Source organism: Alternaria burnsii, assembly GCF_013036055.1.
Source record: "Alternaria burnsii strain CBS107.38 chromosome Unknown 717, whole genome shotgun sequence".
Lineage (NCBI taxonomy): Eukaryota > Fungi > Ascomycota > Dothideomycetes > Pleosporales > Pleosporaceae > Alternaria > Alternaria burnsii.
Genome location: NW_024066129.1, coordinates 247,692 through 270,760, shown reverse-complemented (window position 1 = coordinate 270,760; position 23,069 = coordinate 247,692). Strand labels below are relative to the sequence as shown.

Genomic DNA, 23,069 nt, shown 5'->3' with positions numbered 1-23,069 from the left:
AGACGTGCCGCCCAGTCTATAAGGGGGTGAGGATAAGGGGTAATCGTATCGAAACGCTTCCGTGAAGGGACAAACGAACAACATCGTCGTCTAATCAGTCCGTCCCTTACCGTCCACCACATGTCCATTCTTCTGTTCCCCACTCTTCCTCGGAATCGTAAGACAATTAATACCCAGATAATCGCAAATACTCGTGATAACCAAATGCGCCCATTTACCATACACAACAGCGGCAAAGACAAAGTACGCGCGGAGATACCACAGCTCGAACCCAGCCGAGACGGGCCCAAAGAAAGACGTTCCGGGTATGGTAAAGTACGGGTGATTGATAATCAAGGCACCACCAATCATCGGCGCGAGCATAACCGTCCAATAGGGAAACGGCTGGTGCGTCAAGTGTGCGAGGATAATCTTCGTCGTCATCCTGCCAAAGACGAGCGACATGGTCAAGCAGTACAAGACGAGGTGGTTGTCTTTGAGCAAACTTGAATAAGGCGAGCCCAGCCACGCCATGGTGCACGTGACGAAGATGACGAGCGGAGTCCACTCCTTGAGTAAAGGTAACAGGGGCTGATTCCTGCTGCGTCGTGCCTTGGCTACATTGACAATGCAGGCGGGGAGGTGCGCGACGAAGAAGGTGAAGAGGATGATGGGCACCCAGAGCTCTTTCAGCGTGACGTTGCCAATCTCCGCTTTGTACGACGGGAAGTAGTTTGCGAGGGGCGTGGACCAGATTTCTGGGCCAAAGTAGCCAGACATGCAAATAAAGGTGCATGCCAGTATCAGGCCCTCTGTGAAAATATTCTACCGTCAGCATAATTCCTGGTAGGAACCAAGGGAGGAAGGCGTGAAGGGAGGAGGGGAACGCACCAGTAGGTCCATTGAAGTAGCCCAAATACAGCGTATGCGTGTGGTATGTCTCCCACGTGGAGAAGAACATGGGAAGCACGGGAATCAGCGCGGTGAAGGCGCCAATCTTTGTGCTTCCATAGCCTACAGCCGCCGTCTCGAGAAGAGATGCCAAAGTGCAGTTCAAAGAGTCTATACCATGGCTAAGTTTTGCAAATCAGTATCGTGATATTTTGGCGCATATGGGCTCATAATGTTTTTTGTTTTATCACGTACTCAAACAGTTCGCCTAGGGGGCTCGATGTGCCGGTTCGGCGCGCTTGCTTTCCGTCGACGTTGTCCATGGTGGAGTACCTGAACAGGTTTTCGTTAGCAAAACAGTCCCACGGTCTTGTTCTTCCATACGGATTGGTGTATCATCTCACATCCACATGCCAAAGGCGAAGCTGTAGTATACCCATGAGGGCGCTGGGCCGACCAAATCCGGTATGTAAACCTCGAGGAGCACAACGTTTCCCAAAATGAAAAAGAAGCCTAATAAAGTAACGAGGTTCGGCGCGATCCACAGCGGCAGGAGTTCGACAAATGCATTCCACTGTATCTCACGTCAGGACTCTATTGCGAATGCGCGTGCGTGGAGAGGGGTGTGCGTACGTAATGCTTGAGGATGTAGCGCGAGATGAAGGATTTATCGACGCTCGAGTATTTGTACGTGCGGAGGTGTTGCAGCGCATCTTCTGAAACGCATTCGTGCCTTGCAGTTTCTGTTCCAATTGACCGCATTAGCAAATGTCGCTGATTCGACGACTGGACGCGCAAAGGGGCGTACCTTTGCTCGGCGGCATAGTGGGTGACGTGACGGGCTGTGGTAAAGACATGGAGGTTGTGCGGGGCGGATTAATTTATAGAAAGGGTCGTGGCCATGTGGTTGAAGCGGGGAATCGATGCGTCGCGTCTGCAGGTCGGCACCTGTCTCTTGTGGAATAGGATGGGATGAACAACGGGATGGGCGCCTGTTTGGCGGGCGTCAAACTTCTAAAGGGACGGGTCCGCCGGCTCGGTAGACAGGGATCTGGAGATTAGTTGCAGGCGCGTCATTGCGCATGTGTTTAGCTCCAATTGATCTTGCACGTGAAGATTACGCATGTCTTTACCCCCGTACAAATCTAATCTGATGAGACCGCCCACCCCAAGTGCAAAGGGATTAGGCGTTGACTGACATGTAATAATGGGTTTATCATTACTCGCGACTACCAATGAACAAACTGCCGTGCGACCACTCTTACCATGAGCCATCGTTGCGCACAGTAGAAGCTCGCCCAAGCGTTCCACTTACTCGCTCAAAAACATCACAACATGTAGCTCAACTCTACGACACCTGCACCGCCTTCCTCTGATCCTCCTCCTTGCGCATATCCTCCAAAAACTTCTCCCACGTCTCAATAGTCCCCTGAAAGAACTCGACATGCGCATCCGCCAAATCTCCCAGTGTATCTTTAAACTCGATCGCTTTGATGCGTTCAAAGTCCGACACCTCTTTGACAGTATGCTCATCAAACGCCTCACTAGCCTTCTTAGACATCTCGACCTCGCCCGTCAGCCGCTCAATCTCAACCTCGAGCTTGCGAACGCGTTGCCGCCTTGCTTGGTCGTGATCGATGCCCCGAAAGTCTTCCACTTTGGATCGTAGGAAGCCAGATGCGCCCATACCGGCTCCTGTCGCGCTGGCCAAGGAATCTCGATCTGCGGCTGATTTGGCCAGGTACTCGCTCAGTTGTTCGAAATCGAGTTGTTTGCCCTCTCGCGTGCGGAGCAGTGTCTTGACAGCCTGGATGTAGGCGTCCATATCGCGTAGACTAGTCAGGTAGTTTTGGTCTGTATGGTCTCGGATGGACTTGAACCCCTGTGACGTGGTATTGACAGACGCAGCAAAGGATGTCAAATTGCCTTCGACTGCAGGTTCCATGGTCGTCAGCTTCTGGCACTGTGTGGCCAGATCGGCGTAATCCGTCTCCAGGTCGCCCTGTCGCCTGGCCACCTTGACGGTGACCTTCTCAACGTTGTTCAGATCCTCGCTGAGCTTGTTAGCTCGCTCGCTGACCTCGATAAAGCGCTGATCCGGCTTGTGTATCTTGGTAAAGGTGTTGACAAAGGTGTCTGCGATGGCGTCTACGAAGCCGCCGCTACCTTGTTCAGACCCGCTCGCAGCTCTTGACGACCTTCCCTTCATATGCTGATTCCAATCGGAACTCTCCAGGAAGTTGATGACAAGGGCTGCCCTTCGTAGCACCGGGTGCAGCGCTATCCGCTTGAGGAAGCGGTGCAATGAGTGAGCTCGTCTCTGTGTAAAGTCCGGGCCGAAGCGGTCTCCACGCACATACTCCATCTTGTGCTTGTCGGGCAGCGGCGGGACGGCGCATTGCGGATACTCTTTGGAGAGCTGTTTCCAGAGGAAGACGAAGTCTGTGAAGCGGCGACGTACGGAGAATTCGGGTTTCTGGAAGGACTGGAAGTCGGACTGCGGGGGATGTTTGTCAGACACTGAACACGTACGGGTAGTGAAGCTGCGGGCAGAGACACACCTTTGTGGTTACCTGGTACGAGACATATTGGTTCTGGGTGCCTGCCAACTCTTTCTGCGGGCTGCCGACGAATGTCTCTAGGCGCCCTTCGCTGAAGTCGGCCGCCATTGCGTGTCTGCGGATAGCCCCGGGGTCGCGGTGGTAGACTAGGTGGTTCTTTCTGAGCTCCACAATATCGCTTATGTGATCGTATTCGGGGTCGTCAAGTATGTCGTCGAACTGGTGTTGCGGGCTGGCTGGCTGGGGTCGTGTTAAGCTCGGAGTGTTGTCGGTGACGTCGGTTGACGACCCGGCATTAGCGCCTTTGTCCAGGGCGGGCGCATGATGCCTCACGCCCTCATGCATGGCTTCAAAGTCCTCCGCGCTCTTGTGAAGCGGGTGAGATTCCTCCACGATGGCCATTGTGCAGTGACAGTGATTTGAACAAATGATTAATAGTGTATAGTGAGTGCACTTGACCGCCATATATTGACGGCGGGTCAAACATGTACAGTGAATGGAGAAAGTGCGACTTGTCCAACAAACATGCGCATATGCTGTGTGCATACCGGACACCGACAAGTAGAACCACCCTGAACGAGATAAACATAGGTATCGTACGTGGCCTAACCAAAGAACCATAACCGTGACCATAACCATAACCCAGCCGAGACGTGATTGTTACATAGTACTACATCAGTCATCAGCGCCGAAGCGCTTGCTGAACTCCTCAAAAAGCTGTGGAGTAATCTCGTCACTGCTGTTCCCATTGACCGTCCAAAGCACACCCAGCTTGTCATAATGCTCAAGCAGAGGCTCGTTGTTCTCTTTAAAACTCTTCAACCGCGCCTTCCATACCTCTGGGTCGTCGTCCGCCCTCCGAGTGAGTGGCTCACCCGTGATATCATCCTTACCGTCAACCTTGGGCGCATTGAATGTAGTGTTGTAGACACGTCCCGAGGCCTCGTGTACCCAGCGGTTACATATGCGATCAATGATGATATCACTCGGAGTGTTGAGGTTGACCACCATGTTGATGGGCACGATGTTGTCGAGCTGTATCGCCTGAACAGCGGTTCTTGGAAAGCCGTCGAGTATGAATGAGGCAGATGGCCTGTTGGAGAAGGTGTATCGCGGAGCCCGTACCGCCGAGGGAATCATGACTGCATCTACCGTAGTCTCTGGCATATCTGTGGAGCTAAAGTTGAGCGCATATGGGCGCAGGGCATTGTCTCGTATCCACCCGCGGGTCGTGAGCTCGTTGACGATAAGGCGCAAGATCATGGCGTCGGGTACTAATTTGCCAGATTTCATTGTGTGTTCGGCTTGTATGCCTGCGCCAGTCAGTACTTTTTCGGACGACGACAACGACACAATTACCAAGGGGGGTCCGCTCCCGAACATTTTTCCTCAGCAGGTCGCCGGAGCTGATGGCCGACAGCTCAGTGAATTTGTTCATCAAGCGCTCGGTCTGGGTACCCTTGCCGACTCCAGGCGCGCCGACCAGTATGATTCTGGCGGCCTTGGATAATCTTTGGATAGGCATTGTTGTGGATACGCGTTGTTGCGAAGACTTGTTATAGTCGCGGGTCTAAGAATATGCCGTGGTATGGTACAGATGGGTACAGTCGGTACGGTGAATAAAGCTCGAGGGCTCCGCCAAAGGCTCGTAGGCGTTAGAACAAATCCATGGCGAAAATTGGGTGAAATGAGGATCGGGGAATTTGGGTGTGAAGAGAAGTGACTGGAGGAAGTACGGGGTCTCCACCTAGTCAGATGGCAGAGGGACGATTTACCGTCGGATAGGCGTGGAGGTGAGGGGACGGCCCAGCTTTCATGGCATTCAATTCGCAAGCCGCGCTGTCGTTCGTCCTGCGACCATCGGAGACGCGAGCGCCTCGGCCAATTGACCACGACATGCCGACTTGCAAGACGACCATTAATCGATTCCAACACTTTGCGCAATGCGAGTACCCGAGGCCGGATGCTGTTGCCTGTAGCGTCCCATGGCGCGCATCTAGACAGCCATCCGGTTTGTTCCTAGCCGTGTCGACCATGCGCGTCAGTCCAATGACTTGTGCGCACCGTTGGTGGCGACCAAGCTTTACCCAGCAGATCGCCCCGGCGGTCCCTGAGACTAAGTCCGAACCGAAGACGCTGCAACGTCAGCGGAGCCCATTTTCTCAGAGCTGCATCATTCCACTCTTTGACCTACATCTCTTTTCTTCCTTCCTCTGTTGACTCTGTATCACAACCACGAAACTACTTTAATTCTTGTACCATACACGTCACTCCCTACACACCAATCGGCGCCATGTACGCCGGTCGCACTGCTTCGAGGGCAGCGCCCGCAGTCTTCAGAGCGGGCATCAGGACGACTACACGGCCTCATCGCCCCATGCTCAGGAACTCACCCGCCATTCGCATACTCATCCCGCTCCGCGCCTTACAAACCGAGTCGACGTCATCGAACAATGCGCAAAACTACCCGCCTCCTGGTTTCGACCCTAAGCAGGCGAGCCAGCACTTGCTCAAGCAGAATCAGCAGCAGTCAAATAAAACCGCCGACAAACACGACCCTCTCATTCCCAAGTCCGGCGCAACCGCCAACCCAAAAACAGACGCACAAGATGTTCAGACATTAAGCGAGCTAAAGGTGGAGAAGTCGGCCGCCGAGACCAAGGAGGAGAAGAAGGTTTTGGCGAAGAAGGAGGAAGAGAAGAAGAAACTGACCGTCTGGCAAAAGGTCAAGAAGGAGTTGGTGCACTACTGGGATGGCACCAAGTTGCTTGGCTTTGAGGTCCGAATCAGCTCCAAACTCGCACTGAAGATGGCCGCTGGTTACGAGCTCACCCGCCGTGAGCGTCGACAGGTACGTATGTGGAGGCGATACGTCCGAATGCTGCTAACAAAACTAGCTGCAACGCACCGTACAGGACCTTGCTCGCTTGGTACCTTTCCTGCCCTTCGTCATCGTCCCCTTTGCGGAGCTGCTGCTCCCAGTAGCCCTCAAGCTCTTCCCCAACATGTTGCCCAGTACATATGAGGGCCAGTCAGCCAAGGACACCAAAGCCCAGACACTCCGAGCAACTCGCAAGGACGTCAGCGCGTTCCTTCGCACAACACTAAAGGAAACTGGTCTCCCTGTCTCCGCCGAGAACGCTCAGACAGCAGAGTTCAGCGAGTTCTTCCGCAAAGTGCGCACCACAGGCGAGAAGCCAACACCAGACGAGATTATCAAAGTATGCAAGATCTTCAAGGACGACCTCACCCTCGACAACTTGTCTCGCCCACAGCTTGTTTCCATCTGTCGCTATATGAACATCACCTCTTTCGGCACAGACAACTTCCTACGCTACCAGGTTCGCGTTCGCATGCGCCAGATCAAGCGTGACGATCGATCCATTGCTTACGAAGGTGTCGAGTCCCTCTCGGTCCCCGAGCTCCAGACTGCCTGTGCAAGCCGCGGTCTACGAACCTACGGTGTCTCTCCCGGCCGCTTACGGGACGACCTTACTAGCTGGCTCGATCTCCGTCTCAAGCACGGCGTCCCATCCACCCTCCTCGTCCTTTCCAACGCCTTTGTCTACGCCCAGGGCAAGGAAACAGAGATGACCTCCCAAATCGATGCCTTGGAAGCCGTCCTCTCCTCCATTCCCGAGGAACTCTACCACGAAATGGATCTCGAGGTGCGCAACGCCGAAGGCGCCGCTACCAACAAGCAGCGTCTTGAAGTCCTCAAGGAGCAGCAAGAACTCATCAACGAGGAGAATGAACAAACCGAGACTGTGGAGAACAAGGCTACGGCTAGCCCCAAGGACCACGAGGACATTGACGAGAAGCCGATTAGGGACGCGCAAGAAGCCCAGGATGCCAAAGAGGCCAAGGCTGTCGAGGAGAGCAAAGAAGCCGAGGCTAGTGCTGGTGATGCCGCTGGTGGATCGGCTGAGCGCGCTGAACAAGATGAGCGCGCTATGAAGATGGATGATCCTACTGGCAAGGACGAGAAGCCCGTTGAGGCTGCTACTACTACGAAGAAGGAGTAAAAAGGGAAATCAATTCCCCTTTTTTCAAAAAACTCCAATAACAACAACAATCTTTCTCTACCACGTGTGTATAGCTATGAAATCTCCCGTTATTTGGCGCCTTGAAAAGGGGATGTGCACACACACATGTATATATAATGTGTATATAGAAAGTACGCCCGTTCCTCGCTTGTCTGTTGGAATAAGGGACGGGTCTGTAGAATTGTATAGATCAAACGAGAGATACTCTCGTGAGAATTAGAGGTTGTTGAGATGAAAACGGCTACAGTGTGATTAGTTTGTTATTACTTGCTACTACTCTTCCTCAGTCTATAAGCAATGCTTTGCTTAATGATCTCTTCTCTCTCTTCAGCTCCCAAACGGGCCGGACATTTGAAATGCTGACGTCATGCTTCCCGTCCCTTCCCCATCTTGCACATCCCCCGCCATCAACACAACGCCTATTCGTTACTCCAATCAAGCTTTCTGGCCAAGTGATTACATCAACTTGGCAGTGAAACGTTGTTGTTTACCTTCTTCTTTACACTGGGTTCTACGTAGTGGACTATCTTTCTTTCTACGCCTCCTCCTCCTCCTTTGTTTGCCTGGACTTTTGTCGAATCTACACAGACGCACCCACGCACGCACGCACCCAGCCATGCCGGACCCGGCACAAATCAACCGTTCGCTAGGGACCATCAAGACGGAACTCGAGTACCTTGCCAACTCTGGTGTTTTGTCACCGCCACAGTTACAATCTATCCAGGCGCAGTTACCCGTGCGTTCTTCCCGTGTTGGATTACAAGATGAGTTGTGGACAAACACTGGCTGACAGTAAGTGGTGGTGTTTTAGCAACCGAACGGACAGCCGTCTCAGTATATTGATCCGAAATATGTGAATGGAGGGAATCAGTTTAATCCCGCCATTATTGCGCAGCAAGCGCAGGATCCGGCGCATCCGGCGAATCCGAATCATCCAAAGGTATGTTGTGTGCTTGTCTGTGCCAACCTCTCTCCTCTTGGGGGTTTGAAAAAGAGAAGAATACGAAGAGGAAAGAGGCTAATGTGATTTTCAGCACCACGAATGGGCTTCCAAATTGGCGCATAAATTCGGTAACGCGGCTGTGTACGGTGCTGGAGCGACCTTTGGCGCGGATTTGGTTAATGATGCTATGAGGAAATTCTAAACAAAGCATATGCAGTGTGCAAGTGGTTGAGAGAATAGTATGCCATTGGCATGCGAGGTGCTAGCGCGAACTACTTACTATGCTTCTCCCATCCAATCAATCATACCACTCACTACTTATCTTCCGTCATAGTTTCCCTTTAGCATGCAAAGCGTTCGAAATTTCAATCAGATTCATGGACATTGCCCGATGGACCTCAGCGAACCCTTTGTCATTCTCTGAAGCAAATTGGCAAATTGTGTGGTGGTTGGCGTCCAGACCTATCGCTGTTTCGTGGCCAGTGTGTCCCCTGGCCAATCGCTCTTCCAGGACCTAGGAGATCAGTCAGCTCGATGCATCATACGACTAGATATCATATCAGGTATTGACTTACAAGCACATCATGATATTTCCTACATTCGTAGAATGAGGTGACCGAAAGCCCTCTGTTTTCTTCGCGAAAAATTTTTGACACATAGACTATCAGACCGTCTAAACCTCTCGACGCTCCGAAAGACTCATCCTGCTTCACACCAGCCGCATCAAAGATTCTAATCAAGGCCAAGTCACGCTCAGCGGCGTTGTGTTCTCGTCCAATGCACGGCGTCCCGAAGAAGATGATGCTTTCAGTTGAAACAAGGATGTCATCGGAATCTGGTCTGAAATACATCTTCAAAGCCTAGTGTAACAAGGTCCATTGTCAATCAACGTACATGGACTGAAAATATTCAAGGACTTACCATTTTGATGATGATGCCACCTAATGAGTGGCCGATGAACATAATGGGCTTTCCCCTGGGTGTGTTCGTTTCTTCCCTTGTCCTCTTGATACAGCTCAGCAAGTACTCTGCAGGTTCATCCAACCACCCCAAGACGTTATATATTAGTCTTGGAGAATCAAGATGAACATAGCTGAAGGTCATGATGCGAGCATTTCTAAAGCCCTGAGATCTAGGTAGGAAGTCTCTAAGCCACAACTTCCCACTTTTCTCGTCCGTCCATGTGCTGAATCCATCGCCTCCCAGCCCAGGTACAGCTATTATACTATTTCCGATTAGAATCTAAGAGAGAGAGAGAGAATCTGGAGGCTTCTTACTCAATAGCCAGATCGGAAGACGTGTTTGTCGGTTCGAATAAGATATGCAAGCCACTTGTTTCTTGTGGGACAGCAACTCGCTCAGAGTTAGCCTCAACTTGCGGGTTTGATGGTGGGGCTAGATCCTGCGTGATTGCGACTCCCTGTGACGGTTCGGCGCGGACGTCTTGAGGGGATGGCATTGGGTCCGATGATAATCTCATGAAAGCTGGGCCTTGCTGATCCATCGTCTTGATGCTTCTCTTCTGTTCTTCTATTGCTTGTAGTGTGTTTGGTGAGGCAATAGGTATGAATCCAACCGTATGTGACGGTTGAAATACCAGTTCTGCGTACGTACTCAGCGGTACAAGCTGCATCGCGAGACACTCCAAGGCAGTGTCTAAGCGTTTGAAGTATCTGTCTTTCGTTTCCCTACTGCACAGGAGTTAAATTTGGACAAGCAGTATCGAGAGTGATGGTACCTGGCCTCTTCGTCATGCCCATGGATGTAAAGTTGCTCGATAAAGACCAGCAGTTTTGCAACGTCGCTGATATGCTGGCCGATAGTTTCAAAGAGTCCGAGGTTCTCTTCCTTCAGCGACGTCAATACCAATTGAACCAGCTTCTCATTTTCTTCTTCGGAAAAACAGTCGTGATCAGGAGTAGCACACCATCGGATACTGTCCTTCCATTGCTTTAGACCCAGAGCTGCCTCTTGTAGATAGAAAACCAACTCTTTGTCATGAACAGCCCAGCCATTCTCAAGGGCAAATGCGCGCTCAAAGTCTCGAATGACATCGTTACAATCTTGATATAGATCCTGGCCGGATGGTCCTCCAGAGATTCTCCATTTGTCAATTGTGTATTGCAATATCTGCCACGGCCACTGGAAAATATTCAGGTATTCCATCATTGTACAACGACAATGGCATCGGCAAAGAAGAATGTGACCAAGGCTAGGTTGCCGGCTGATGGGGAAGCTAGACTTGCCCAGCAACCGATTAACGATCACGGGGCCCTATTCAGCTCAGCTCAGCTCAGCTCAGCTATGACACATGTGCTCTATTGATTGTGGAGGTAGAGGCAGGTGTACTCCAACGTAATTGGTCGAGTGATTTGTCCATCATGCAGCGTTTTTCAGCGTGGCGTTTCCCTCAAAGCCCTGCGTTCTTGGACCAACACATCTAGAAACAACAAGAGCAGCCTCTGTTGCATGCGCACTGATTGCCTCGCACCACACAGAGCTACACAAGTCATATTTTTCTATCATCCGTTACTTCGAAAGGACTCAACCCTTGATGGATCCTTTGGCGATCCTGGGCGCCTGTTTGGCATGTCTGGGCATGCTCTCTAGTGGCATAAGGGACATTGCGAATGCTGCCGACGCGTACTTGAACTACGAGAACCAATGCTTGGATTATGCTCGTAGGTATGCACTATGTCAAGCAAGTTTGAGAGAATGGGACATGAAGTGGTCGAAGAATCTCCCGATCGACCAAGCTACTGGTGCTAAAGTCGTGCCAGGGCTTCAGGATATCAGAGCTCTAACAAGCGAAATCCAACGCCGATTGGAGGAAGCCGAAAAAGAAGCTGCGGAAGGACAGAATCCCTCTGTCGCAAATAGCAACCGCGGAATGGGAAGACTTCGGGGAGTGATAAGACCAATGCAAGAAAGATGGGCCAAGTGGCGGAAAGGTGGAAGCAGCACTATCACCAAACGTGCAATGCATTCTCTATTCAAAAAGGGACTTATGGAGAGTTGGCTCACAAGACTTGAAAAGGCTATTGAGGATATAGAGAAGAGTTCGGAAATGACATTGCGAGCACGTACAGGCGCGAACTGGGCCGAAGGCTCAGCCTATATACGAAACAAGGAAGCAACGGAAGCGGAACATTTCATGTCAACGCTTACGCAGTCGGTCGAAAGCTTACGTCAGGAATGTATCGCAGGGCCTTGCACGGGAGATTGGGTATTGGGACTTCGCCCTCCGGAGCATCTTGAAAGCGTCGCTGTATGGGAATTCTTGGTGGATATCAATCTCGAATTACGTTTCCGTCATGAGACAACACCGGCTCGAGATATATGGGAACTCAAGACATGCTACAAGAAGGACAACGAGGAAACTCATGACTTTCGTGGCAAAATCAGGCCAATGCTTCCAACAACAAACCGAACAAACATTCCTGGACATAGTAATCTCACAAACACCACTTGCACCAGACAGGATACATCAATAGGAAGAGCAGGTTCGATTGGCAGTCTACTAATAGAACAACCCCATTACTTTACTACTCAGAGCTGGAAAGCAGGTGTCACAGACCATGTCCGTGGTATAGTCAACTGGGCTCTTCTCCTGTGGGAAACGAAATGGTTCGAGAGTTTATGCTGCTTTGGTCTGCACATGGAAAGCAGCCAGAAAACAAACCATTGTATGATGCTTGTAGGAGAGTGTACACCGGGACAAACTCACGAACACGTCGCGCAACGGCTGCAGAATCTAGGCATCACTATCGCCCAAATCATCCTCGCAAGGCCATTACGATTGACCAATCATGACACTGGCACGAGATTTGAACAGCGAGACGAGAGCGGGACTTGGAAAGAGGTTCAACCGAAACGATTGGCAAGTGATATCTTATCAGCATCCAAGTCGATTGTTCTGGCAAGAGCCATCGAGTTTTGTTTGACCGACTCACGTTTCGAGATAAATGGATTCCAAAAAGCGTATCTTATGGAGCACATCAAACATATATACGATCCGTGAGTAATAGCCCTACTTACTATCATTGTCCTCTTGCTAACGCTTGGCAGAGTGATGGCATGGCACGAGTTCGTGAGGCAGGTACGAGAGGAATATAGAGGGCAACAGGGGAGAGAAGTTGTGCATCCACCGCCCCAGTTTGACATCGACCGGACCGAGACAAACACAAGACGTCGTTTAACAATGTAAGACGAGTGAATAGAGTAGTACCAGGGCGCAGATGATATTCTCATACTCGGGAAGAAGCCCTGGATTCATATACAGCTGCATTGGGTGAAGCCAAGTGTTTGGCAATATATTTCTACCGCGAGGCAGCGTTGTGCCCGCGTCTTCTAGTCAGCACGTCCATCAAATCAATGAAAGCCTTGGATTTTTGATGCTTATGGATCACGTAAATTCACGAGAGAAGCAGCGTCGCTATGTACGTAATACCGTGAAGCGATACCGTGCTACATCCTATCTCATGCCATGATACAACGATAACCCATAGACGACGAATTATTTACGCTCACCACACCACCACCACCACCACCACCATCGTCATCATCACGCTGCTTGATTGATCAGTACGCTTTTGTATCCAGGACGAGAAGAATTATTTCTATGCACAATCATACTGGCTACAAGCGGTATTCGCAATATACTAAACACCAGTCCTTTACACTCGAGCAATTCAAACACCCACCCATACTCTAGGTACTACCCAACTCATGCCTCTGCTCAATCACACTAACCCTACCACTAAGATCCCGCTCGTCAATCTCAATAACAGGTCCATTATACGTCTTCCTCGCCCAAACCGCATAATAAATCGCACTGATCCCAGCGATGGCACTCGTGACCAAAACAGCCCAGTTCATATTCGCAGGCGTAACAGCAGCAAAGCTCGGCCAAAAGCTAAAAAAGAAGACGAAACTAAGATACGCACAAGCAAAGACATTGTTCGCGATGCCGATGGCACCGGGAAGGCGCCAAGGGCCCCAGACGGTGCGTGACATTCCGTCCCTGGTGGTGGATGAAAATGTTGTGTCCGTGTCGAAAGCTTCGCTGGGGGTGAGAATGGCACCGGTGCAGCGGCGATAAAGGAGAAGGGATGATGTGAGCAGGTAAGAAGAAAAGAGACCGGCGATAGCGACGGAGATTACGCCGTTGAAGGCGATGGTTGATCCGATGTTTACAAGGGCGAGTAGGCAGGCGATGAAGCTTGTGAAGGCTACGGCGTAGACGGGGATGGATGTACGATCGCTGACCTGGTTGGAGTTAACACTGCTTCTTTCCACTCGTATGAATAGAGGGGCTGTATACATACCTTGCTCAAAGTTCTCCATCCAGGTAGTCCTCTGTCTCTAGCAAAGGCCCAGCATATCCTTGATGTTGACGCGGAGAAGCCCACGTTCGCGCTGATGGTAAGGACCATGACGATCGATGCCATGACTGCAGCACCAGATCGCGATTGCACAGCGCGATGGAATATGGCCATGAAGGGGAAAGCAGGATTCTCACCGAGCACTTCGTCGAGGTTGCCCATACGGAGAAGCACGGTGAGGATCATGGCGAAACCGAGAGAGCCGTTGATTGCAATGCCGGTCATGATGGAGCGAGGCACCACAACCTGTGCATTGTGGATTTCTTCGGACAACTATAACAGCAAGTTAGTGCTTTGCTGCGAATTGTAGTGGCATGCATTCGTCTCTTTTATGAGCATACTCACATGAATTGGCCCGTCACCACCAACAAAGGCAAATACACTCCCCATGATCCCAACACAAAAGCTCAATCCCTGGCTTTGCCAGCCACCCATGTTGACGAACGTTGTGAAGATCTCTTTAGCATTGCCCTGCGGTCCTAGCACTAGAAGAGGGATCAAGATGGCGAAGAAACCCAGGATATGCAAGACCAGTAGCGCGCCTTCGAATTTGGGCAGTAGCCATCCGGCAGCGATATTGATGAAGACGCAGAAGGCGATGATGGCCCAGTAGAGGAGGGTAACGTGCCAATTTTGCGGGACGTAGGTGTCAGGTTGGCAGAGCATGAGGAGACCTTGGATGAGACCGCCGGTCAGGAAGGCGCCGGAGCCAAGAGAAGCTAGCCAGCCGCATAGTGTGAGCCAACCTATACAAAAGTGTGTTAACAAACGATCAAATCATGGAGTTTGAAATTTGGAAGAAAATTGCCGTACCTGAGATGTAGCTAAGCAGTCTCGCGGAGCTTGGAGGAGCAAGCATAGACACCCAATGGTACTGACCACCAGATGTAGGCGCCCTTGGTTCATTCTTAGCAATTGGCCTTTGTCATACCGGGCTTTTATTTCCACTCACATTGAGACAAGCTCGCTGAGAACCATAAAGACGGATACAGTGCCTACCCAAACGGTAAGGTAGCCATAGATGACACCAGCCGGCCCACCACTTCTTCTTTCAGCATACAGTCTCTTCGTCAGTACGTCGTACCATTACTCACTTTTGGAAACCGACCAGGAACAGCCTTAGACCTTGTTAGCTACGTGTCAATGTAGTACTGGGGTATTGTACAACTAACACAAGAGATCCTTCCCAGGTGATCAAAACGGTACAGCTGAATCCTAGGATGGATAGGAAACCAAACCGGCGCTGCAATGCCGTTAGTGATGTAAGCGAAAGCTGTAGAGAAGATATATACCTTTAGTACAGCTTTCTTTCCCAGTCTCGCCAGCGCAAGGTCGTCAGTCTTGTTGGTAGACTGAGTCGGCGTGACGATCAGCTCGACATCGCCACTCTTCGTCGTAGACGACGCCATTGTATCACCAACGCGACAAGGGAAACCGAGAAGAAAAACAATCAAGGGACCTGTGATACGGATAGACGACGAAAGGGAAAGAGAGATGAGCGCAAAAGAATAAAGTAAGAAGCGAATTGCCGTAGGAACAAGTACTACAGCAGCTGCATAGATGAAAAGCGGCTTATGCACAACATTCCAGCCGAGATGGACTTGTTGATCCTCGTACAAAATCCTTACCGTTACCCTATATCCCGCAAACCAATAAAATCACACCACCGTGTCCCGGTCCGGACCACCTACTCAAAGAAAACTAGGCGCATATGCTGCGGCATACGTGCCGTGCCACATGCAAGGCGAAACGAGGGTATAGCAGGGGTGCGCGCTCGCTGCAATGAACGCCAAATTTTTGCATGTGTTGGTATGTACATTTTGAAAGTTCGTCTACTATGGATATATTCACACTGTAGTGCTATGGTTTTCACTGCGGTGTTGTTGTAGCCGGCATGCGGGCTACGGGGTCTACTTGCACTGCCCAACTCTTCGATACCTTGATGCTTCTATCGGGCCCGCCCTGAGAACGGGTAGACTGCTCTGAGCGCCCTGATCGTGATATGTCCATGAGCTGGTACCCTTTGCTGTCGTCTTTAGAGGTATGCTCCCCTCGACGACGTAAGTCGTCCAAACGCATCAGCCCCGATTCGAAACCCTCCATAAACAATTTGGTGTATGGAAGGCATGTTGTCACAATGGCAATACATTGTACAATCTGGTTGCAGATGGTTGATCGCCAATAACCGAGTGTCAGATCGTCCTTCAGGGCAGCATCGGTGCTTTCGCGGTTGAAGAAGCCAAGCTGGATCGCAGCAGCAACGAGAACGCTACGAAGAGATTGTCAGTACTGACTGGAGTGCGTTCGAAACTTCGAACTTACAGCAGTCGACATGAGAATAAAGTCATGACCGCCGCCTTCCGTTGTCGTCGTATCTGAAGTTGTGCTGTTATGACCAGTTCCAGTGCCACGATCGCGATCTCCGTTACGATGTTGAAACAGGAAACGATATTCCACCAGGTCAACTATCCATAGTCAGTCACAAGGCCGGATCAGCATCTGTGCAGTTTACTAACACGGTCGATGCATCGATCCAATGTCCTGTCCCATGGCCGTGGTAGCCGGCATTCGAACGCTGCGACTAACACGGAACACACCAGCCACAGGGTTATCACAGCCAGGACGCCAAAGTTGATTCTACGATGAAGTTCGGAGGGCGTCAATTGATGGACGAATGCTACGACAGCAAGCTTCGAGAAGCCAAGGGAGACGATGAAGAGGATCATCGCAGCGTATTCACACTACACTCATATCAGCATTTCCGACCAGATACTCGAGCGGAGGTGGGAAATTACTTTCAGGTTCGACTCAATCTGATATCCGTCCAATGTCGCAATCGGTGTGCCAAAGCCGTAGTGAGCTTGCAGTGACACTGCGATCGACTGTGCGACGCAGAATACCTGGTCAACTCCGTTAGTCAACGCTCGCAGCATCCTGGTGTTGAACTTACCAAGGCTGCAAGAACGAGCCATGACTCGATCGTGAGGCTCCGGAACACATAGAACTTGATACCGGCGTGCGTGAAGAATGCCAACAGACTGGTAACAAGAGTGAACCAAGTGAGGATCTGAACGATGGGCGTCCGATTCAAGTCCGATATAATGACTTGATTCATCGTCGTAGACATGCGCTATGATGGCTGTTGAGCGGAGACCGATCTACGACTATCGCGAAAATGACCATGTTGTATGGTTTGTGGGGTGAGCGACGCGGGTAGCCAAAAGCAGGGTGAGTGTATCAGGTACGGACCCGCCGACACGGCTCTCTTCGTCAAGAGTAGTACAACGACGCGGTGCCACCTGCAGCTGCGCAACAGCGCCAACGCCAGATAACTATAGTGAAGCTGTCGCGTTGGGCACAAAAGCGGCTGGCATGCCGGCTAAAGGAGCCGTTCATTACCTTCTGCCGCCCTCGAGACCTTGTGAGTTTCGACGAGAATAAACGAAAAGAATGCTTACGCAGCTTAAGCTTTCTTGCGAAACGTTCTAGCAAGTTCACGCATGACACTCCTCATCGTGGTAGACTTTGCGCGATGCAAGCGGTGTCAAGTAGATGCACGAACACAGGCACGTGTTTCCGAGGTTGTTGTCGACGAAGACCTCGACTGATCCCGAGGTGATTTGAGCCGCGCGTTTGTTGAACGTATCCTTGCCCCAGTTGGCAGGTAAGACAGCAAATTTTCCAGCTTTTCGGGACGCAATCTAGAGGGCATGCACACAGTATTAGGTCCTCAGGCGAAGCGGGAACCCGATCACCTTACTAAAACAGTGCCGGGAGCGGTCCGCATCGTTGGAGTTAGCTCTTCATCGTCGCTTAGTCGGACGGATACCTCCATTGGCATATAGCGCGATGGCGTGATGCTCGCTTGCGGAAAACGATGGTCTTCCTTTCGTGAAGTGGAGGGTCAGGAAATTGTAGCAGTATGCCTGACGGCGCAGCTGATTGGCCTGCGGTTGGACGGAACAGCATGCGACTTTATCCACAAGCGGAGTCCCCGAAACATGAAGAAAGCTTCCCGTTGTAGTATCCTCGATGAAAAATAGACGAATTTCTAGTCAATTGTCGCAGAGAACGTGTTGGAACTGGTGACACGAACTCTCGATAGGAGGATTCAGGATGACATCGCGCCAAGCCGCCAGATGAAGCTAGGCCTCAGCGATGGTGTGTCTCCTTGTTTGACTTGCGCGGAGCACTACCAACCATCACACTACGCAAGAAGATGTTATCCGGACTAACGCAGCGGCACATCCCAGCAACGGGCGAAATCTTAGATACATAACGGTATTTCCGAATGTGGCGGGTAAATCCTGCAGGCTGCGAGCTACGCGATAACAAGCTCTGGACCGAGGAATTTCATCTGGACCCCGTCCCGCCTGGATGATGAATCCATCGCTCATCGATTCACTGGTGTACCGCAAAAGGAACCTGCCGATAACGAGCAACGGACTTCTCATACAAATATATCTTACTAGAAAGTACCCAGTAAAGAGGTCGCCCGAAGACCACGAGCCCTACCTCGGCCTAGCACCGCGAATCCTCCCCACCTGCCGTACGTTGCCGTCAAAGGATGAAAGAAGGAAGTTTTTGGACAGTTCTCCTAATTGCGCTGCAACGTTGAGTTGTTGGTCCAAAGACTAACATCCGGAAAAGCCTGCAAAACCGTCAAGGGGTCGACAATCGCGATGTAATTCGACGGTCTACTCTTCTCCCACCCGATCTCATCCGACTCGTATCCTTAAGAAAGACTTCGAGCATTCAATACAGATAATTCGGTGGAGCGCTGAGCGAGATTCGGATCGCGCATCTTTATGACTTTCATGGTTACTGGTTCTAATGCTCATCATCGACAAGCGCGAATCTCAATTCTTTCATGATGGCATTCTTCGCCATATTTGTTGGTGCCTACAGCGGGTCACGTCCCGTATAGTAATTCTTCCCAACGACGATATAGGTTGCGCGAAGCGAAACACTAGCCCCACTGCATGTTTGCCTGTTCGCGTATCATACAGCGAACCAATGGCGTGTTTTCTCACTCGCAAGTGTCGCCGCTAGAGGATTCGACTCTCAAACCAGATAGAGTGGATGGGTTCAGTGAGTACCTTGTCGTAAGTATTGTTTTGCGTACCTGCGAGACCCCGAGTAAGGGACGATAGATCCCGGTAACGTGTTTCACGACTCAATTTTGCTGACGATAGCGAGAAGCGCCAGCAAAGCTTACATGTGTCAGTGGATGGGTTATTGTAGTGACCAATTCAACTCACAAGTCCCAACAGTCAGTATAAATGCAGCGACTGTAAACGCCGTCTGTGCGTCACCGCCTCTCGCCGTCCATGTAACGCCGACTAAAGTCGCTACTACCCACGGCACTGACCCAACGATCCCGATGCGAAAGCCGCTCCAATCTTCAACGAACTCCAGAGCATGACGTCGGTCGGCCTGACGTAGACGAAATACCCAGTCAATCCACTCCGATTCTGTTTCGATACTTTTCGGATGTTGATACGCATAGAAGACCTCTTGTAGAGTGAAGTCGTGCATTGGCACAACTTCCGGGCGGGTAGTAGGTGTATATGATAGAACTCGAATCCGCCTCAGCGTTTTGAGTGACAGGTAGCGTCGCCAGAAGCCGCGAATGTGTTGTTCATACTCCTGATGGAGGGCATGGAAGAACTGTCGATCGTTAAGAATCATACTCGCGTTTTCCTTCCAAGGTTTTTCGGACACATCGAGTGTAGACGCAGTCAATCTGGCTAGACTAGCAACCTGGATCTGGCGTCGTATACAGCCCTGGCTACCGGACCTATAGCACATGAGATTTAAAGAGCATGTTGGCTTGCTTAAACTATCAACTGTTGGGGAAGTCACCGTTTGAGTCGGAGGGAGAACAGAAGGCTGAATCAATACACTAGTGCTGGTTGGATGGTGCGATAAACTGGTTTGTTCCGCCGTCGACTCTAAGCCGGCAGGCAGTGTAGATCTTGACTCGGCTGGACTCTGATCCAAATCGGTTAAGGTATCCCTCGAAGTGCTTGGTCTCTCGATAGGAGGTTCAATGACTTGCATATCTCCATCCCCTCTGTTATCCTGCTCTATGGGTGAGGCAGTCGCCTCATCGATCGTGTTCAGATTTGGGGCTTGATATTCGTAATGAGGTTCCGGCTGCGATTCAGAGTTTTGAGGACTCAGACTGGCTTGGTATATACGCAAGAGAGGGGGATTCACTCCATGGCTTGCTGTCCATCCTGCGAAAGTTGACCATGGCGTCTCGTGGTGAGGAGCTTGCGACACATCCGAGCTTTTCTTGGACTTAGTAAACCAGCCCATATTTAATATTTGGTGAAATTTCGAGTTTGGGATAGCCATCATGCCGCACTTAAGTACCGGTTGTGGCTCTCAGCCGCGGCTGACTTTGGCCTTGGCCTTTACTCCGCCACCCCCGTCTCCTAGGCTGTACACAGACCAGAATCGGCTTCGCATACCATTGATTCGTTTAACAATCGGCAGGAGATATGAATTGGCTTTTGGCCAGTGGATATAGACGATGGAGTAGCTGTGAGAAGTGAGATTCTGCGTACGGCACTGATTCACTAGAAGCATGCGATATTATAGGGGTTCACGCCTAACCTAAGGGCGTAGATTGGGGTGTGGCGCTATATTAAATTACAACAGGAGAAAATTGTCACTTGATTCGCGTTGCATATACGTGTCTTTGGAGCGAGATGCACGACCACCTGGATGGGAAGATTCAGGGCTCGACAACCTGGGCCATGGTGTATTAGGATAGGTAATATATAGGCCCATGTCAGATGCGAAGAGTGGCAAGGAAAGCGGTCTCAAACTGGCTACCAACCTTTACACCAACACAAAACATTCCCCATTCTGCACTTCCTCAACCTTAACTTCCTTCATTACTTCCCCTTCTCCTCTTTTCTCCTGCCCTAACCCCCACTCCAACGTCCTAAAGATATCGTTAGCAAACCACCACACCAAGCCTCCATAACTCAGCCGATCATCATGTGTACTAATCCAATACTTCGCTCTACTCTCCCTATACAACTGCAGTCCACTCGCCACCCCGAAGGTAGTTTGCCAGTTCCAAGTCCAGCTCTCCTTGAGCCCGTGCAGCATCGCAAGAGTAGAGAAGCTAGGGGTAGAGTGGTGCAGAAACGTCTGCAGAGCTGGCGTGGAAATGTGCAGGCTGTGCGGCGAATAGAGAACTGCTTCATGCGTGCCCGGTTCGGGGGTCCAGATCAAAGCACTGAGAAAATTGAGTTCGTGATGTCCTTTGATGCGAAAACTTGTTAGGTAGGAGGGGAGGATGGAACTTGGGTGCAAGGTCATCCAGTCGCCGGTGAACGTGTCTTGCTCGAGATCTTTGAAGGTAGTGATGGTCTCGAAGTGATTGAGTTTTTTGATGATGAGTGCTCCTTCTGGGGTGGTAAAGACGGGAACTGAAGAACGGAAGGTTAAGAGCGTGGGTGTGTGGAGGTGATCTCCATAATTCAAGTTTACGAATATGGCATCCACTGGAGATTTGCCGTCGGCCGTCTGAATTGTGGAAGACGCGACAATGCCTGCTTCGGCCGCTGCAGACTCAATTTCAAGCACAAGTTGTTCAACGCCTGCGCCATTGCTGACGGCGGGTGGGGACGATAGAGCAAGAAAGACTATCCATGACGACACTTGAACTTCAGGGCCATTGAGCCAAGGGTCGTGCACGATATGGAAGTATGCCTTGCCTGTACTTTGGCGCTCCGCAAAAGGTCGAGGAAAGGACAGGAGCCATGAGTTGTCACCATTCAGTGACGTGAAGATGGGTCGTGGCTTTTGCTTGGAGTCGAAATGCGTCTGATACTTGGCATCACGACTGGCGGTCATTGCGACGAGGGCTGTGTGTATTACTGTCAAACGAAAGCACTCTCATACAAATAACGATGGGGCGTGGCTCCTCAATATACTGGGCATCGAGGAGTGCAGCTGATCTCCTCTTCAGGGCGTTAAGCCGTCAGCACGATGCAACCCTGGTCAGTAGCTGGCACCACGATGCCCAGCACCAATCAAGATCCACACGTACGATAGACTGGTATGGAAGCTTATGTCATGACCTTGGAGGATTGTGGTGGTCAGCAGCTTGTGGCTGTGCATCAGCCTTCTTATGGTAGGATCGCAAACGCGATCAAGAGGACTGCTGACATGGACATCAAGTTCTTTCCCAGAAATCTACGCAATAGAGCCCCGCACCAAGCTTCCTTCAAAAATAGTGGCACGCCTGACAACCCCACGTACTCAAATGCAGTCGCTCAAAACTCTCACTAACCGCAATCTTTGTCAACACTTCCAACATGACCTCTGAAAATACCTTCAATGCGACTGGCGACCCCAAACAAGACAGCCCAGTCGCCCGCTCAGACCCCCGCAATGACGCGAGCCTTGCAACCCTAGTAGATCCAACTCCAACAACGCCCCCCAATCGACAAACAACTCAAGAGTCGCAAGCAGCCAAAGAATCTTATAGCGACTACATCAAGAATCTGCCACCGCCATTTTGGGAGACCAAAACACCGAAGCCGAAAGCAGCGAACGACGAAGTGATCGCGACCAGAATCAACGCGGTATGCGCGCCGGTCACAGCCGAACAGCGCGAAGAAGATGAGCGCCTGAAAACTATGTCCTGGCGCGAGCGGTGGCGTGACCGCAAAGCGAGACGAGAGGCTAAAGAGAAGAGCAAAGATCCCGATATAAGACCTGTAGAGACGGGAAGCCGAGCACAGCTGAACGTCTTTGGTAGCAATATCAAGGAGAAGCGAGTGAAGCGGTGACGTTCCTACGTAAGGAACGTGCTGTAGATTGCATAGGAATTTGCGCAACCACAAAAGAAAACAACTGCTATAGTATTTGATGCTCGCATCTCTGTAGCACCATTGTGGGGAGCATGTGTCAATCTAGATTGCCGATTTTGGCGTCAACCGCATGATTTGCACCCATTCCCACAGCGATGCCTCTACAATTCTCCATAATTTCTTAGAGATCCATCCTGTTAAGAGGTGTTGCTAGAAAGTGTTTCTTCGACCGATCATTGCAGAACGTCAAGATTACAGTCGTCACGACTCAAGCCTTCAACTCAAATCACTTGAGGATCGGCTAAAATCCTGCGGACTTCGAAACAAAAGGGAGAGAGGCAGACCGGGTTTCAGATGTCATCACGAGATCATCGATTTCTTGAGCAAAATTGGGAGATCCATCGCCATGAAGTGAGTATGTAGAG

At 50.9% G+C, this 23,069-nt stretch overlaps 10 protein-coding genes across 10 annotated transcripts; 4 read left to right on the top strand and 6 right to left on the bottom strand.

Moving 5' to 3' along the window:
- Nucleotides 1-90: 90 nt before the first annotated feature.
- GT037_010655 (ethanolaminephosphotransferase 1) lies at nucleotides 91-1,727 on the bottom strand (the record flags this gene model as incomplete). Its single annotated transcript, XM_038935702.1, has 6 exons — nucleotides 91-791; nucleotides 871-1,052; nucleotides 1,126-1,203; nucleotides 1,275-1,444; nucleotides 1,504-1,613; nucleotides 1,679-1,727. The coding sequence occupies 6 exons, from the start codon at nucleotides 1,725-1,727 to the stop codon at nucleotides 91-93; spliced, it is 1,290 nt and encodes a 429-aa protein (XP_038781706.1).
- Nucleotides 1,728-2,218: 491 nt separating this feature from the next.
- On the bottom strand, nucleotides 2,219-4,956 carry GT037_010654 (sorting nexin-4; the record flags this gene model as incomplete). The annotated part of the gene is made up of 4 exons (XM_038935701.1): nucleotides 2,219-3,367; nucleotides 3,432-3,884; nucleotides 4,185-4,744; nucleotides 4,791-4,956. The coding sequence occupies 4 exons, from the start codon at nucleotides 4,954-4,956 to the stop codon at nucleotides 2,219-2,221; spliced, it is 2,328 nt and encodes a 775-aa protein (XP_038781705.1).
- A 768-nt stretch (nucleotides 4,957-5,724) lies between these two features.
- GT037_010653 (mrs7 family protein) lies at nucleotides 5,725-7,456 on the top strand (the record flags this gene model as incomplete). Its single annotated transcript, XM_038935700.1, has 2 exons — nucleotides 5,725-6,282; nucleotides 6,329-7,456. 2 exons carry the CDS (start codon nucleotides 5,725-5,727, stop codon nucleotides 7,454-7,456), a joined length of 1,686 nt encoding a protein of 561 aa, XP_038781704.1.
- A 637-nt stretch (nucleotides 7,457-8,093) lies between these two features.
- On the top strand, nucleotides 8,094-8,622 carry GT037_010652 (uncharacterized protein; the record flags this gene model as incomplete). The annotated part of the gene is made up of 3 exons (XM_038935699.1): nucleotides 8,094-8,213; nucleotides 8,289-8,417; nucleotides 8,512-8,622. 3 exons carry the CDS (start codon nucleotides 8,094-8,096, stop codon nucleotides 8,620-8,622), a joined length of 360 nt encoding a protein of 119 aa, XP_038781703.1.
- Nucleotides 8,623-8,748: 126 nt separating this feature from the next.
- GT037_010651 (uncharacterized protein) lies at nucleotides 8,749-10,586 on the bottom strand (the record flags this gene model as incomplete). The annotated part of the gene is made up of 5 exons (XM_038935698.1): nucleotides 8,749-8,934; nucleotides 8,996-9,280; nucleotides 9,342-9,645; nucleotides 9,698-10,111; nucleotides 10,159-10,586. The coding sequence occupies 5 exons, from the start codon at nucleotides 10,584-10,586 to the stop codon at nucleotides 8,749-8,751; spliced, it is 1,617 nt and encodes a 538-aa protein (XP_038781702.1).
- A 388-nt stretch (nucleotides 10,587-10,974) lies between these two features.
- Nucleotides 10,975-12,627, top strand: GT037_010650 (uncharacterized protein; the record flags this gene model as incomplete). Its single annotated transcript, XM_038935697.1, has 2 exons — nucleotides 10,975-12,437; nucleotides 12,489-12,627. The coding sequence occupies 2 exons, from the start codon at nucleotides 10,975-10,977 to the stop codon at nucleotides 12,625-12,627; spliced, it is 1,602 nt and encodes a 533-aa protein (XP_038781701.1).
- A 503-nt stretch (nucleotides 12,628-13,130) lies between these two features.
- GT037_010649 (amino acid transporter) lies at nucleotides 13,131-16,919 on the bottom strand (the record flags this gene model as incomplete). Its single annotated transcript, XM_038935696.1, has 13 exons — nucleotides 13,131-13,688; nucleotides 13,748-14,077; nucleotides 14,150-14,550; nucleotides 14,618-14,700; nucleotides 14,757-14,846; nucleotides 14,899-14,922; nucleotides 14,977-15,047; nucleotides 15,097-15,439; nucleotides 15,825-16,073; nucleotides 16,127-16,269; nucleotides 16,321-16,545; nucleotides 16,600-16,704; nucleotides 16,755-16,919. 13 exons carry the CDS (start codon nucleotides 16,917-16,919, stop codon nucleotides 13,131-13,133), a joined length of 2,787 nt encoding a protein of 928 aa, XP_038781700.1.
- Nucleotides 16,920-18,973: 2,054 nt separating this feature from the next.
- On the bottom strand, nucleotides 18,974-19,867 carry GT037_010648 (uncharacterized protein; the record flags this gene model as incomplete). The annotated part of the gene is made up of 2 exons (XM_038935695.1): nucleotides 18,974-19,017; nucleotides 19,066-19,867. The coding sequence occupies 2 exons, from the start codon at nucleotides 19,865-19,867 to the stop codon at nucleotides 18,974-18,976; spliced, it is 846 nt and encodes a 281-aa protein (XP_038781699.1).
- A 789-nt stretch (nucleotides 19,868-20,656) lies between these two features.
- On the bottom strand, nucleotides 20,657-21,682 carry GT037_010647 (uncharacterized protein; the record flags this gene model as incomplete). The annotated part of the gene is made up of 1 exon (XM_038935694.1): nucleotides 20,657-21,682. The coding sequence occupies one exon, from the start codon at nucleotides 21,680-21,682 to the stop codon at nucleotides 20,657-20,659; it is 1,026 nt and encodes a 341-aa protein (XP_038781698.1).
- A 464-nt stretch (nucleotides 21,683-22,146) lies between these two features.
- Nucleotides 22,147-22,623, top strand: GT037_010646 (uncharacterized protein; the record flags this gene model as incomplete). Its single annotated transcript, XM_038935693.1, has 1 exon — nucleotides 22,147-22,623. One exon carries the CDS (start codon nucleotides 22,147-22,149, stop codon nucleotides 22,621-22,623), a length of 477 nt encoding a protein of 158 aa, XP_038781697.1.
- Between the last annotated feature and the right edge of the window lie 446 nt (nucleotides 22,624-23,069).